General features: G+C 54.0%; 1 protein-coding gene across 6 annotated transcripts in view; it reads left to right on the top strand.

Annotated features, from left to right (window-relative positions):
• The window catches only part of RPH3A (rabphilin 3A), a 36,147-nt gene that overhangs the window by 15,150 nt on the left and 6,339 nt on the right, over window positions 1-14,658 (top strand). For 5 of the 6 annotated variants that reach the window (XM_055696445.1, XM_055696451.1, XM_055696462.1 and 2 more), the window contains 12 exons: window positions 4,606-4,735; window positions 5,012-5,098; window positions 5,622-5,787; window positions 6,215-6,256; window positions 8,492-8,644; window positions 9,994-10,086; window positions 10,257-10,316; window positions 10,387-10,590; window positions 11,638-11,717; window positions 12,076-12,150; window positions 13,329-13,438; window positions 14,055-14,181. In XM_055696445.1, coding sequence (XP_055552420.1) covers window positions 4,606-4,735; window positions 5,012-5,098; window positions 5,622-5,787; window positions 6,215-6,256; window positions 8,492-8,644; window positions 9,994-10,086; window positions 10,257-10,316; window positions 10,387-10,590; window positions 11,638-11,717; window positions 12,076-12,150; window positions 13,329-13,438; window positions 14,055-14,181 — 1,327 coding nt within the window. The remainder of the gene's footprint in view (window positions 1-4,605; window positions 4,736-5,011; window positions 5,099-5,621; window positions 5,788-6,214; window positions 6,257-8,491; window positions 8,645-9,993; window positions 10,087-10,256; window positions 10,317-10,386; window positions 10,591-11,637; window positions 11,718-12,075; window positions 12,151-13,328; window positions 13,439-14,054; window positions 14,182-14,658) is intronic. The other variant, XM_055696466.1, reaches the window with a different exon arrangement.

The raw sequence follows: 14,658 nt of genomic DNA, 5'->3' as shown, positions 1-14,658 counted from the left end.
ACCCATTAGGCGCATCTTTAGCCATTCATTTCTGCAGAGTGGCGATGAATATTTAAACACAACGCGCTCTTGCGTGCTTGCCCCGCTGTTAAGTCTTGTTTCCTGAGATCCTCAGCTCTTAACGCCAGGGACTCTCCGTGTCCCTCTGCATCCCTCTGGTCCTAGCACAAGAGCAAATGCCGATGCTGTAGCGCTGCGATTGCCTGTGCTACCCAGGCTTCAGCCCAGCCTGAGGTGGTCCCTCAGCCTTCGCTGCATCCCTGTGGGACCCTCTGCATGCCTAAAATCATGGGAGATGTTTTCAGGTCTTCCTGCAAATGCCAGACCTTCCCCTGCCTGTGCCAGGGCTGCTGGGCAGGGGAGGTCTCCCACCAGCCCCAGGGCTGCTCACCTTCCTTTCCCAAATCGTATTTATGGGGCCAGGCAGATGCTATATTATCAGGGGACTGTTCCATTGCTTTTATCATCTCAGGTGCATGGTAAGCATTTCAGATACAGTGTATCACCCAGTTCTTATATCTCGCTCCCATCAGCGACTAATACGTATTTCTTTGGCAGATGACGGATGCTCTCCCTCCCTGCAGGGCTGTCTCTGGGAGCAGCGATGCTCCCAGGCGCTGGGCTTGGCCAGCTCCCTGCCACTGGCTTTAATTATTTCTATCTTGATTTTTCCCCCCCTAATTATAACAATTCGAGGCATATTTCCTGCTCTTTGAAGTTAGTCTTACAGAGGCCAGAGGGATGGGCACTTTGAAGTGCACATCATGGTAAGGAAGATGTTGCTGTCATCCTAGAGAGTGCAAGGGATGGGGATGAGGTGGATGGCTATTTTATGTGCAATAAAAATGAGGAACAAACAATATATAGGGGAGAGGGAGTGAAAAGGTTTTGGGAAGGCAGAAAGCTTGTTCCTGGCTGCTACCTGGGGTAGAGCAGAGCATCCTTCTGGTTAGCAGAGGGAGGCCAGCCCGTGCATGGGGCTCCGGCATGTGTGTGGGGTGGTGCTGGATGGAGTCAAACAGAAACCTGGGCTTTTTGCTCCCAGTTATCACCTTAATCGGGAGCTTCCCAGCCCATGGGTTTTGGTGCAATACCCCCTTTCCCAGGTCCTGCCCTCTTTCTGCCAAGTTCACGCCAGGACTTAAATTTTAACTTTTTATACAGTCCTTTTGGGGTTTGAATCAGGAAAAAAAGCCCACTTTCTCTGGCTTGAATGGATGTTTTAATTAGGCAAATGTCCTTCTTTTGAAACCGGTGCCACAGGTGTGTGTACTGACTGCTGAAGCTCTTCCACTGGTTTAAAAAAAAAAATCTCTTAAGGAGCTGCTTCTGGTAAATGAGAGACTAGGAAAGATTTTGCAGCTAAATAATGAATCTCTTGAAATGCAAAGGCTTTTTTTCTTTATTTTTTTTTCCTTTTGATTGTGCCATTTGTTCTAGTTTCTATAATAAGTTTGTTTGGGCTTGCAGATTTCCAACTGGAAGCTGCTTCTCTTGGAGCAGAGCTCTTGCAGCACAGCGGGGGCGGGGGGAAGTTGCAGAAGATCTGGGGCTTGTACATGTGCTTTGCTGCCAGGAAAATAAAAGTTTTTGCCCCAGGAATGTTTTCCCTGTTGAGGTGAGAGCAATATGCTGCGACAGAAGCTGGACGCTGTTGGTTATTTGCTGCTGGGGGTTCTTCATGCAGACCCTGCGTGGCATGTGGTGGGACGTGGGCTGGGAACAACCGTGGTGTGATTCATTTCGTTTAAATAAGAAATGTTTGAGAAACAGCCAGTTTCCAGGTTTTAATTGGAATACTGCTGGCTGCTGGCCGGATGTTTATGGGATGATGCAGCTCTCTTGATATCACTGGGACCTCCGTGTTTGCAGCAGGGCGGATGGGCTGCGGAGCTTGGGAAGGCACCGAGGGCGTATGGTGGCTCTAGCAACTGACTTATTCTGTCAGAAGAAATCACCTATGGATCATCTGCAAAGCAGTGAGCAGGTGCTGAAGGGCAAGGATCAGACAGTGGCATCCCTCGGGAATAACGCTGGAGCAGGGAGTTAGGCTAGCAGATAGCTTCCCCGTTAAGAGTGAGGTGGAAAGGCATTAAAGGGCTGTGGTCTGAGGATGTTCTTTTTCGACAAAAGGATGAGAAGAAGACTTGCTCTATTTAGAGAGCCCGTGGTCATGTCGCTGCTGAAACTTCAGGTGGCGAAGACAGAAGGGACTTGCAAGCTCGCCCATCTGCTGTCTGGTGACATTGTAGCTGTGAAAATAGTGATTTCCCCCGACGGCTGGCTCTGCCTGGCTCCCCTAGCTGCCCAGCCAGCTTTCCCGTCTGGAAACGGGCTGCAGGCTTGTTAATAACTGTCAGGAGGCACCTCCACATCGGCAGCCCTGAGGATGCTGGAGCCACCCCAAGGAGATCAGCCCCTGCGTGGGGAGGAGTGGGGAAATTCTCCAGCAGGTTTTAGCATGGCTGATGTCTTGCACCTAAATGAGATATTGTAATAACATGGCTTTGGTTGGATAACGTACGCTGAGTCATGGAGCTGCGTCCTGCCTTTGGGCTTGACTCAGTGCCTGACCAAGGGCTTCGAGATGCTCTTGTTGACTGCAGTGAGTTTCCAACAGAGTATACGATGCATTGTAATAAGTTGCATGTTTCGAGATGCTTTATTTTTATTTTTCTTTCCCCTCTTGCTGCTATTCCCTTATCAAGCACCCGTGTACAATAACACCGCTGCTTTTCCATGCGCAGTCCATGGGACATCGGCCGTCCGGTGAGCAGCTGGAGACCAGCCGCCCCCGATGTAGTGGGGAGCTCATATATTGTTTATGAGCAATTCAGAGGTGCTGGCAGCGGAGCCGCCATAAATCTGAAGCTGTCATCAGCCATGTAGGAAAATGTCTTTTAAACGTCGGGTGGTTTTTACAACGTGCTGTGTTAGTGGCTCTGTCAGATCTGGGTCAGGCTGCCGTGGGAGCGGATGGCAGCCCTGCGGGCGAGGGGGCTGCTGCTCTCTCTGGTGGGCTTGGGTCTTCTCCTTCCCTTCTTCATTCCTTCTCCTTCCTCACTGAAAGGCATAAATAATGCATCCTTTCTCCCTTCTAGTACTATTTTTAGGGCCAGGATTCTGGGTTAACTGAGCGTTCAGCTCGCCGCCATCTCTCGGGTGCTTGGCAGGCAGCTCACTCCTGCTCCTGCTTTACAAACTGCTTTTGCCGCTGCTGGTTTTTCAGAAGTTGCTTAGCTGTGGAGGGTTTTTTTGTGGCTTTTTTGTTTGGTTTGTTTTTTTTTTTTACCTTTGCAAGAAACAGATGTGCTTTTATAGCCTGCTCTCCAGTGGGCTTTTTGCATTTCACTCAAAGGGCTAAGCATTTCCATAAAGTAAATTATATGCAATATTTTTCCTTAGAAAATGAGAAAATTAATTCGCTCAGTCCTCCTGCCAGAGCTCTTGAAGATCTCCTTTTGCAGCTCTTCGCTGAGCAGTCACTGGGACTGGGTGGAAATCTTTCTGTGTGGGGGGAAAAAGCCGCTTCCCTGATGCCGAAGCACTTTGTGCGAAGGCACTGGCTCTGATGGATTTTATGCATGTGTGTATGCGGGCACTGGGCCTGGTATCTGCTCTCTGGCAGTGCCAGCGGAAGTTAATAGTCATGCATTACAAAGCTATAGGGGAATGTAATACTCTGACATATCCCCTGGGATGTGTCTTTTCCCCTGGTTGCGTTCCTGTAGCTGGAAGAGGAGAGGCTCTGCTGGAAGCTGCACTAGGAAAAGGAGCAGCGATCACAGGGCTGGAGCCCCTCTCCCACCAGGACAGGCTGAGAGCTGGGCTTGTTCAGCCAGAACGGGCAGCTCCAGGGAGACCTTACAGTGGTACTTCGGCGGTTGTAAGGCAGGTGGGAACAGACTTTTTAGTAGGTCCTGTAGCCCTAGGACATGGGGAGGTGGTCTTAAACTAGAAAAGGGCGGATTTAGATCAGATATAAGGAAGAAATTCTTTACTGTGAGGGTGGTGGGACACTGGCACAGGCTGCCCAGCGCAGCTGTGGGTGCCCCATCCCTGGAGGTGCTCAAGGCCGGGCTGGATGGGGCTGGGAGCAACCTGGGCTGGTGGAAGGTGTCCCTGCCCGTGGCAGGGCGTTGGAGTGAGATCATATAATCATTTAGGTTGGAAAAAACCTTTTAGATCATCAAGTCCAACTGTTAACCCGGCACTGCCAAGTCCATCACTAACCCCTGTCCCCAAGCACTGCATCTACGTGTTTTTTTAAACACTCCCAGGGATGGTGACTCCACCACCTCCCTGGGCAGCCTGTGCCAATGCTTGACCAGCCTTTGGGTGAAGAAATTTTTCCTAATATTAAATCTAAACCTTCCTTGGTGCAACTTGAGGCTGTTTCCTCTTGTTCTGTCACTTGTTACCTGGGAGAAGAACCTGACCCCCACCTCACTACAACCTCCTTTCAGGCAGATGATCTTTAGGGCCACTTCCAACCCAAACCATTCAATGATTCAATAATCAAACAGCAGCCATCCTTGGGAGTGGGAACCCCACGTCCTGGCCACATGGTGCCTTTCCTGACAGCCCTCGTCCCCTTTCTGCCAGGCGACTCATGACCCGGCTGGAGGACATGCGCCGGAGCGTGCTGGGGGATGGGGTGAACCGCTGCATCCTCTGCGGGGAGCAGCTGGGGCCACGGGGATCTGCCTGCGTCGTCTGCGAGGACTGCAAGAAGGTGAGGCACCTCCCCGTGCCCCACCGCTGGGTGAGCCCCCCGAGACCCACACAGCTTGCTCCCTGGTGCAAAAAGGGGCACCTTGGTCCTTCGGTGCATCCTGAATTGCTTGGCATTCCTCCGCACGAGGGGGCATCCCTGGGGGGGTTCTGCAATCATTAATGTTTGTGCCGGGAGGGCTCTTGTTAACCAGCTCTCCTTAAGGTGCTGGTGTAGTAGGAGCTTTTGGTGGCCACGGCTCCCCCACCGTCACCCAGCACTTTCCTTTCTCTGCAGAACGTCTGCACCAAGTGTGGGGTGGAGACCACCAACAGCCGGCCCCATGCCATCTGGCTCTGCAAGATCTGCAGCGAGCAGCGGGAGGTGAGTGGGGCAGCCCCTGTGCTTCCCCTGCCCTGGGGGGTTTACGGGAGCAGGGATGCGGTCCCTGCCCTTGGTTTCACCCTGTGCACTGTCCCCATGCCAGAGCTCTGAGGTGGGACCAGCTGCAGACTGGGGGATGCTCCCAGGGACTTTCAGCTTTGTCTTCTGACACTGCTAAACCTGGCCCAGCTATCAGAGCCTGGTTCTTACAGGGTGATCTTGTTTCCTATATGAAATACTATTTAAAAAAAAAAACAAAAAAACCCCACCACAAACCAAAACAAAGTCTTGGGGTTGAAGAGGCTATTTTGGCCAGAGATTAGCTCCCTGCTACCTGCAGTGTGCAAAAGCTGAAGACTTAATTAATGAGCAGGATGGGCCATGGGGCTGCTGCAGAGCAGGGGGGTACAGGGGTGCCTGCTGGAGGTGGACCCAAGCGATGCAGTGGGGGACAGAGACTGCCAGGTCTGCACCCAGCATCCCACTAGGACGTGGGTGCCACCCCTCTGCCTGTACCCCCCAGGTGTGGAAGCGCTCCGGTGCCTGGTTCTTCAAGGGTTTGCCCAAGCAAGTGCTGCCCCAGCCGATGCCTGTCAGCAAGAACAAGGGCCCCCAAGCCCCGAGTGAGCCCAGCCCATCGGAGCTGCCCGCCCAGGACGTGAAACTCCCCTCCCGCACGCCCACCCGAGGTAGGTGACAGTGGGTGACAGGGCAAGGGTCCTGCTGGTGGGGCGTTGGATCTTCTCCCCATCGTTTGCAAGGGCAAACCCTAGCAAAGAGCATCCAGAGCAGTCGTGGACCTGCTGCCTGTTTTCTAAAGGGCTCAGGAGTTGCCCCGCTGCCCTCCCTGCCTGCTGAGGGTTCCTCCAGGCTGTCCCAGTCAGTGTGGGCTGGTTTGCAGGGGCATCCTCCAGCAAAGCAGCTCTGGGTGGGAATCTGGGGTGCCCAGCCGGGGGTTCATGCAGTGCCTGGGTATGAACACGGTGATGCAGTAGCCTGGAAAAATCAGAATAAAAAAGGAAGCGTGGGGAAAGAGTGGCAGCACATCCTGGGATGGTGTTGGTGGGGTGGGCCGGCTGCAGCTTCACCGCTTCTCCCTCTGTTTGTGCCCCCAAGGCCAGGCGGACGCCAGGCCCCCAGCTGAGCAGGACGCCGATGGTAAGCACCAGCGTTCGCACGCTCCCCTGTGCCGCTGCCTGGGTGCCACCTGTGCTGAGCTCCCTTTCTCCCTCTCTCCTTCCCCTGCGGTGTTTTCCCGCGGGAGGCTGCAGCAGGACCTCTCCTTGCTGCTGCCACCCACAGCGCGGGGACCGAGTTATTCTGGGGCTTCCCCACCTACCGCGCACGCCTGGGCTGGAATGCCGCACCGAGCAGAATTGCCTCCGTAGGTGGTGGTTCCTGCTGCTGATTGGCAGGTGTTCTGCTTAGTTAATGGCAATCCTTGGAAAACCTCCCGTGGAAATTTTAGGCAGCTTGCGGGGGGCTGGCGCTTGTCCATGTTTCCCCCCCCAAAGCTCTTGGTGCCGGGGCTTTGCGCCCAGGCTTGTGCTGTACATGGGTAGCAGAGCAAGGTAAGGATGCAGCAGCAATTTTATTTTTTTTTTTATTTATTTTTATTTTGAATGGTTATACTTTGTCCCCTCCAGCACTTGCAGCCCACTGAGGCTCTGCCTGCATCATGTTTAATACCAATGCCGGCTGAGGGGGCTGCGGTAAGCAGCAGCATCGGTGCCTCTTGCTTACAGGGGCAAAGCCACGTTCCTCGCCAGGGCTCATCTTTCTAACTCGCGTATGCCCTGCGTTGCTCTGGACCGTATACCCCAGGCACTGCTGCCAGCACCAGCAGGAGCCCAGGGATAGGGGTGCTGCCAGACCGGCCGTGTCACTGGGAGTTAATTTTGAGTGAGAAGCTCCCATGTTCACAGTTCAACATCGGAGTGCCAAGGCGATGAGGTTACCTGACCCAACGCCATCTGCTCCTAGCTGGGCGATGGTTACCGTGGGAGCACCTGCAAACCCTCCCTTCTTCTCCCCTTCCTCAGCTGTGGGGGGCTGAGGACACAACCCCCCTGAAGCGGTCCTCTCCGTCCCACCCTTCCTTTACCCAGGGTCTCTTGTGACAGTGATAACCCAGTTGGCTATTGGTGTGCAGGAAGGTTTTAACAGCACTGCGTTTGATTTTCCAATTTCGGCTGCCAGAGGCTTTGCTCCATGTCAGGCTGCAGGCAGGCAACATCTCAGTGGGGATGCATCCTGTGTGTCTTGGGGGGGGTGGGGTTGGGGGGAGCCCCATGGACCTGTGCCCATGGTGGGATACCCAGGCTCGGCCCATGCTACAGCTCAAAGTGCCAGTGGGGGCCTCCGGCTGAGCCTCGGCAAGGTTGTGCCGAGTCATATCTTCATCTTTCCGTGCAGCAGCAGTTGGGGAAACAACTTAATTAAGACTATTTAATCACAATGGTAGCTGGTGCCGTTAAGCTTCCCAGCTCTGCAACAGGCTGCTTTTATTAAGCCACCAGCTCATCTGTAATTTGGCGAAGTTTTGTCAGCTCCGCAGGTCCCTCCTGGTGATCAGCATGCTCATGACGTGCCCATGATTTTCCGAAAGCTCTTTTGGAAAATTATTTATTGCATCGCTATTTCTGCACCACAGGGCTCCCGGTTGTGGATGCTCATTTCCCCTCCTTTCCCCTCTTTAGCATCGTAGCGTTTTTACCCCCCTCTTCTTCCCCACTTGCAATCTGTTGCGTTTCACTTTCTCATTGCACTCAGCGACCCTGAGAGCCCAGCCAAGGGTAAAAATCCCATTTATGTCACAGCAAAGATTTATACCTGGCATCTCTGGCACAAGCCAGGTGAGCACAGAGACCTTTTTCATCACATCCGTGGGTTGCAATTTATCACCGCGAAGTGGTCTTGGCACCCTGGGACAGCCGCTGCTGGGTGGATGGAAGTGAGAGGCAAAGGCAGCTGTCACCGTTGTCTCGCTAATAAATGGAAGATGATCAGCAAAAAGAAAATGTGATCCTCGTGTCCTGGGGACCATGGAGCTGTAATGCCATTAGGGGTTTGATGGGTGCTGAGGACCAATTGATGGATGCCTCTGGCCGTGTTTTCCCGTGGCGCTTGCGTGTGTCCCAGTGCCCTCATGGTTTGCCATGTCCTTTGGGCTTTTGCGACCACCGTGTGCAGGTTTGATGGTGTGAAGCCCTCCTGCAGCTGGCTGGCAGTCCCCAGTGCTCTGGGGGTGATGCTGCAGTGGCCATACCCATTCTCCTCCTGCTGGTACCCAAGCTGGGCATCACCCCAGCAGCTCCTCTCCCTGCTGGCTCAGGGGACGACTGGGCGGACAGGGTGCCAGCATCACTGCTGCCTTTATCCCTCTTCCTGCAGGCAGTGACACGACGGCGGCTGCCCGGGGGAGCTACGTGGTGCCTGGCCGCAAGCCGGCCGAGGGCAGGCCGGGCCCGTGCGGCAGCGAGCACGCTGGCGGGGACACCGATGGCCGCGACTATGCTGCTGAGAGCGGGGTCAGCAGGAGCCCTGGTGAGAGCGGTGCTTCTGCGGGCCTGGGAAGAGAGGGCTGGGGGTTGCAAAGCCAGCAGCCAGACCAGGGTTGTCTCCGCTCGATGAGCAGCACGAAGTGATGCTGAGGGATTTCATGTTGCAATGCTTTGGCACCTGCTTCCCACGCCACTCGCCTGCTGTTTTACACTGCTCCGTGGAGTTTGCTGATGGGGAGGTCCTGGGTGTTGGTGGGATCAAGGGGAGGCATGGAGGGGGATCCCCATCCCTTTCCCTGCATGCAGGGAGGAGAGGCAGGATCCTGCGTGCTTTTCCCTAAGAGGGGCATCTTATGGCTCGTGAAAGGACATGAGCTTGAAAAGCCCCGTGCACCATACAAGAGCTGTAAGTGAAGGGAGGAGTGGGCTCGGTGCTTACCAGGCCAATTTTAAGCAGAGATGAAATGCAACTGAGTTGGGACCTGAAGCAGAAGCATTTTTCATGCTGCTGTGCCCCCCACCCCACCCCGTTGCTGCTGGGGCAGGCATGTGCCCCACAAAATGCTGCCAAAGGAGCAGATGTGGAGCAGCCGCGCCAGTGGGAGCCCGTGCTTTGCTGGCAGGGGTCTGGCTGGGGATGTCATTTCTTGTTTCATGAAAATTTTATGTGCTGCAAGCTATTGTAAATGGCTGTGACACAAACGGGTGGCTGACAGGGTGCAGTGGTGCCTGAGTCTTCCCCAGGTGTCTCTAGAAGGGGAGGCACGTGCAGAGACCGCTCTTCATCTAGGAGCTGAGCTTGTGAATTTAACTGGTGAAGCTAAAAACAGCTGGAAAATGTCCAAGTTGTCCTTAATTCCCCGGGGAAGAAAGGAATATTCAATGACAGGGTAGTCAGGTAATAGCTGGAGAGGGGCGTTTGGGGCTGCCTGGGGGAGCTGGTGTTTTAATTCGTGTTTGGGTGGGTAACCCTTGTGCATCTGTGCCCCGTTGCTGCTGTGGGATGTGCGTGCATCTCGGGGGGATGCCATGCAGCAGTAGTCCTGGTGTGCAGGGGGACAAGGGTGTGATGGGCATCTCAGTGATGCTCATGGGTTTGTTCACCTTCCAGCTCAGACCAGTGCCTGGCCACAACCACATCCATCCTCCTGCATTTCCCTTTTGCAGGTGGATCGGTGCAGCACGGGGTCCCCCTAGTGCAATGCTCCCTACTCCAGCCCGGGCTGCACCCTGCTCCCCAAAAGCATGCAGGGCTGAGCTGCTATCTGGGCCACCTCCATCCATCGGCCAAACCTCTCTCTTCCCTGCTGCCTCTGGCTGATTCCAGCTATAACCCACAGCCAAAGCCCCCGGGGCCTGAACACCATTGCTGACCCCCCGCTCTCCTTGCAGGCGTGAAGAGGACCAACTCCCTGCAAGCCCCACGGCCACCCCCACCAGCCGCTGCCAGCCCCGCTCCTGGTCCTGGTCCAGCAGCACCCCCAGGTAGGATGCAATGGGGATGTGGCCAGGATGCTCAGCTCCTGGGGGGGACACCCCAATGCCCTGCCATGGGTGGAGACCCTCCTGCTTGGGACAGTGCTGGTGCTGGGGTGGGAGAGGGATGGAGGGCATGGCCCAGGTGAATGCTCCGGTAATGCTGTGTCTGTCCCCAGCGCCACCGGCAGCAGCAAGACCGGGTCCTGGGGCAGCCAGCCGGTTCCCGGAGAGACAAGGTAAAGTTTGGCTGCCTGCGAGGGGCTGGGGAGCAGAGCGTGCCGGGGGCTAACAGGGTCCTTCTCGCAGCGAGCCCGCCACTGGGACCCCCGGAGCTGGCCCGTGCCGCTGCCAGGGAGGAGCGAGGAGGGGGCTACACTGTGCCCTCTGCCAGAGAGGAGAGGCCAGCCCGGCAGCCCCCCACCATCCCGCCGGCATCCACTGCCCCGCCGCGGCAGCCACCCCAGGAGGAAGAGGAGGAGGATGCCAACAGCTATGACTCTGATGAAGGCAGTATGTACCCGGGGTGCTCAGCTGGAGGGGGAGTGAGTGGTTTCTTTGGGAAACCTGGGATTTTGAGGGAGGTGGCTGCTGCAGGACCGTGACTTGCACCATAAGGTCGTGGGTCTCTGGCAGAGAGTCCTTGGGGGATGTTCCTTCCCTGTGGGGCTGCTGGGACAGGGTCTCACAGGCTGTCCCTGCTCAATCAGTTCAGTGCAGCTCGTGGGATCTTCAGTCTGTTTTACACAAAATTACTGAGCTCTGATGCATGCTGGTTTAGGCTCTGTGCTCACACAACCTTCCCATTTCCAAATTTGAGTCCCAGAGGCGGCTGCCTCTTTCCATCAGAGCATCGTTCGCTGCAAGAAATGCTGTTTGTAGGAAAGGCTTGGTGGCTTCAGTGCCTTTATGCTGTTGAGATCCTGGTGCTCAGGCATCTGCTTCCCTCAAAGGGAATTTGCTGCATGAGGGCGAGTGCCTGTGGCAGGGCAGTGCTTTGCCTGTCCAGCCTGTTCCCACCCAGGGTGGGAAGAGCTGCTCCGGGTTGGGAGCAGGTGCAGAAATCCTGCTCAGGCAGGAGCAGATGGGCTCAGCTGAGGTTCTGTGCTAACTCTTCATCCCTGTGATCTTTTCCTGGTGAGCACGTGAAGACAAGGCTGAACTGGGGTCCAACAAGTCAAAACGGGGGCCAGTCCCCGAGCCTTGGGGAGATGCTGGCCACCCATGGTGGAACACCTTCTCAGGGTGGTCCTGGGGTGGCATTGCCCTGAGAAGGGTTTTTAGGGTTACGTCCTCCTTTGCCTGGCAAATATTAAAGTCAGCTCAGCCCCAGGCTGCCCTCCCTGGGCAGTTCCACCTTTGCAAAGCTCCGATGGCTGCAGCTCGTGACTCTGCCTGGGCTTGTGCGTGGCTGATGCCAGCGCAGTCTCACATGGCTTTTACATTTGAACTGCAAATCTTTCTAATTATTCCTAATCAGGGCTGATTAAACACAGTTATTGGCTGGGTTTTTAACGAGGTCCTATTTCCAACTCTTCCTCCTCTCTCTCTCGCTGCCAGCCACGCTGGGAGCACTGGAGTTCAGCCTGCTCTACGACCAGGAGAACAGCTCCCTGCACTGCACCCTCATCAAGGCCAAAGTAAGCGGTCCTCTTTTTCCCCTTCTTTCACCAATTTAAGTTTGTCTGGCTCCCAGCTCCCCTGGGGCCATGGGATGGAAGCAGTGTGGCCGCTGGCAGAGGCTGCTCCCCTGGGAGACCCAGCCCAGCCCCGCTGGCACAGCTGCTCCTGGATGGGAAGGTCTGTGGGGCTTTTCCTCCAGTGGGTCTGATGTTTTAATGCATCGTGGTACCCATGCCTGCTTGGGGCAGAGAACAAGGCTCTTGGCTTGCTGAACACATTCTTCTTTTTACTGAGTTGCTTCACGAGTAGCTTTTTCTCTTCCCTGGCTTTGCTTGAGGAGGGTTCAGGCACCACGTTTTCTTTATTATCTTTTAGGGCTTAAAACCAATGGACTCAAATGGCCTGGCAGATCCCTATGTCAAACTGCACCTCTTGCCTGGAGCCAGCAAGGTGAGGCTTTACCTGGTTTGGGCATGTTTGGGGCTGGGGATGGAGCAGAGGTTCCTCAAAGCCCCCTGAGGTCCCTTCCTTGTGTCAGACTTTCTCCACTTGATTTCTCTGTGCCACTGCTCACTGCTGCTATATTTGACCCGGGAGGTATCTCTGAAAAGTGATGATGCTTGCAGATGTTCTCCCATACCTGAGGAACAGCTCATCCTGCAGACAGGGATCTGCTTAGGGCTGGAGGGGAGCTCAAGAGGAGGTGACACTGTTAAGGCATCACAAAACATCTGACCAAAAAAATATCTAATTATTACCAGAGTTTGAACGATCCGTTTGCTTTGAAGCTGCAGCATGTTCTCATTACAGTTATAAAGAAATAACCATAGAATAAACCCCTCTAAAAGAAAACCCTGAAAATCTCACTCCCCAGCCCAGCTAAGCTGATCTCAGTGGGGAAACCTTGGAGGAGGGGGATGATCACCACTAGCCCAGTGCCCAAGGGGTGCTGGCTCCTTGCTTTGCAGCCCCTGAGCTCTTTCCTGCAGCAGAGTTTTGCTTAGAGGAACTAAGGGTGAAAGAAGGGGAAAAAATTATAATAAAACCATTGACACGTTTACTTTATGTGCAGGAACTTTCTGGTTTTGTGCAGAATAAATCAAGGTATTGTGGTCTTGGGAGTTGCTTTGATTTCTATTGCCCTCTTGTTTGCTGAGCTTTCTTTTTTTTTTTTTTTTTTTTTTTTGTATTTTGCACACGTGTTTTGCAAAAGAAACATGAGCAAGTGACAGAACTCATTTTTTCCCAAGCTGGCATCTCCTTTAGACCACAAGAGCCCCCGCACAGCCTGCTCTGTGCAACTTTTTCTTGTACAAGCGTCCTTGAAGGAGCAGACCCCAGACAGTGTAAAAAGCCGGGGGTGAAGGCTGCCCTCACCCCTGCAGGCGGCTGAGTCCCTGGTGTTTGCATAAAGGTCCACCTTGTCGGGTCGGTGATGCTCACCTGAAGTTGATGGCTCACTGGCGCGACAGCCTCAGCAGGCAGCGGCGACATCCTGCAGAGCCCAGTCAAACCACCTCTTGTGAGCCAGAAGTGATGGAGCATCTAATTTACAGTCCACTGCTGGGAGCTGGAATTTAGGTGCGGAGGAGTTCTGGGTGTAATTATGCCATGTTTTCATGCCGTAGTCAAATAAGCTGAGGACGAAGACGCTGCGCAACACCCGTAACCCTGTGTGGAACGAGACCCTGGTGTACCACGGCATCACAGATGAGGACATGCAAAGGAAAACCCTCAGGCAAGCAGAGGAGCTGGGGTACCCCATGGTGCAGTGGGATGGGGACTGTGGGCATCCTTGCCCAGAGCATCGAGAGCCAGCCTTCCTCAGGAGGGCATGGGCAACAAAGTGCAGGTGTTGACAGGGCACCTGGAAATGCAGGATTTTTGGTCAAAATCAACATGCTTCACATGAACATGCTGATTTTAATGTTCCTTTTAAGAAGAGAAGCAAAGATGCTTTGACCCTGTCATATAATATTAAATTTATTGGCATTACTATTATTCTTATCAGCACAGAGATACATGTATTGTGTATCCATGCCTGATTTGACAGTATCCCAGCAAAACATTTCAATGTCTCTAAAACTTTTTGGCATTTTCTGTCCACGGGAAACTTCCACCTTTTGATTTCTTGCCCCATCGCAGAGCGTATATTAAAAATGTTCGTTTTTCTGACAAAACAGAAGTTTGGTTTTCTGACTGCTTGTGGTCAGAGAAGAGCCAGGTGGATGGAGGCTTTGGTGGTGCTTTGCTTTGTTCACTCCCTGAGCAGTGCCCCTGCAGGAGTGGGTTTGTGCTCTAGAGTCAGGTACTGTTCCAGCATGGTCGATGTTCACCTCTCCTGTTCCCTTCAGGATCTCCGTATGTGATGAAGACAAATTTGGCCACAATGAGTTTATTGGAGAAACTAGAGTTTCCTTGAAAAAACTCAAAGCCAATCAGAAAAAGAACTTCAACATCTGCTTGGAGAGAGTAATACCAGTGAGTTTCTCTGAAATTTCTTTCTGCTGCCATTAATGTTGAGGCTGCTAACAGATGGCATGGGAGGGAGCTAGGGATGGGATTGGAGCTGGAACCAGCCAAGAGCTGTAGGCGCCTGACCTCACTGGTATTTTTAGGGGTTGGATTCCTACCCATGCCTGGGCTGATGTGACAAGGTCAAGGTCAAGGATAAGAAAGTGGTGGGAAGCCAGGGGAAGTGACTCTGGGGACATCTCTGGTGGCTGTGGATCTGCTGGTGTCACTGGGCTATGCTGATGTGTGTGTCCACTGAGGGGGAGAGGGTGGGTGGCTCCATCCCTGAGCTCTGCTTCCCAGTGCTGCAGGTGAGGTGCTGAGTCTTCTGAGATGAAGGTTGATGGAGCGGGTGAACGTACCTGAGTCCCCTTCCACTCCTGGCTCTAGCCAAAGAGCAGGGCTGGGCTCCCAGGGATGCTTTTGCCATGGGACGGTGCCTCT

The sequence above is a fragment of the Falco cherrug genome, chromosome 1 (genome assembly GCF_023634085.1).
Source record: "Falco cherrug isolate bFalChe1 chromosome 1, bFalChe1.pri, whole genome shotgun sequence".
NCBI classification, from domain to species: Eukaryota; Metazoa; Chordata; class Aves; order Falconiformes; family Falconidae; genus Falco; species Falco cherrug.
Note: the sequence above shows the minus strand (reverse complement) of the source record. Positions and strands in the feature narration are given on the sequence as shown.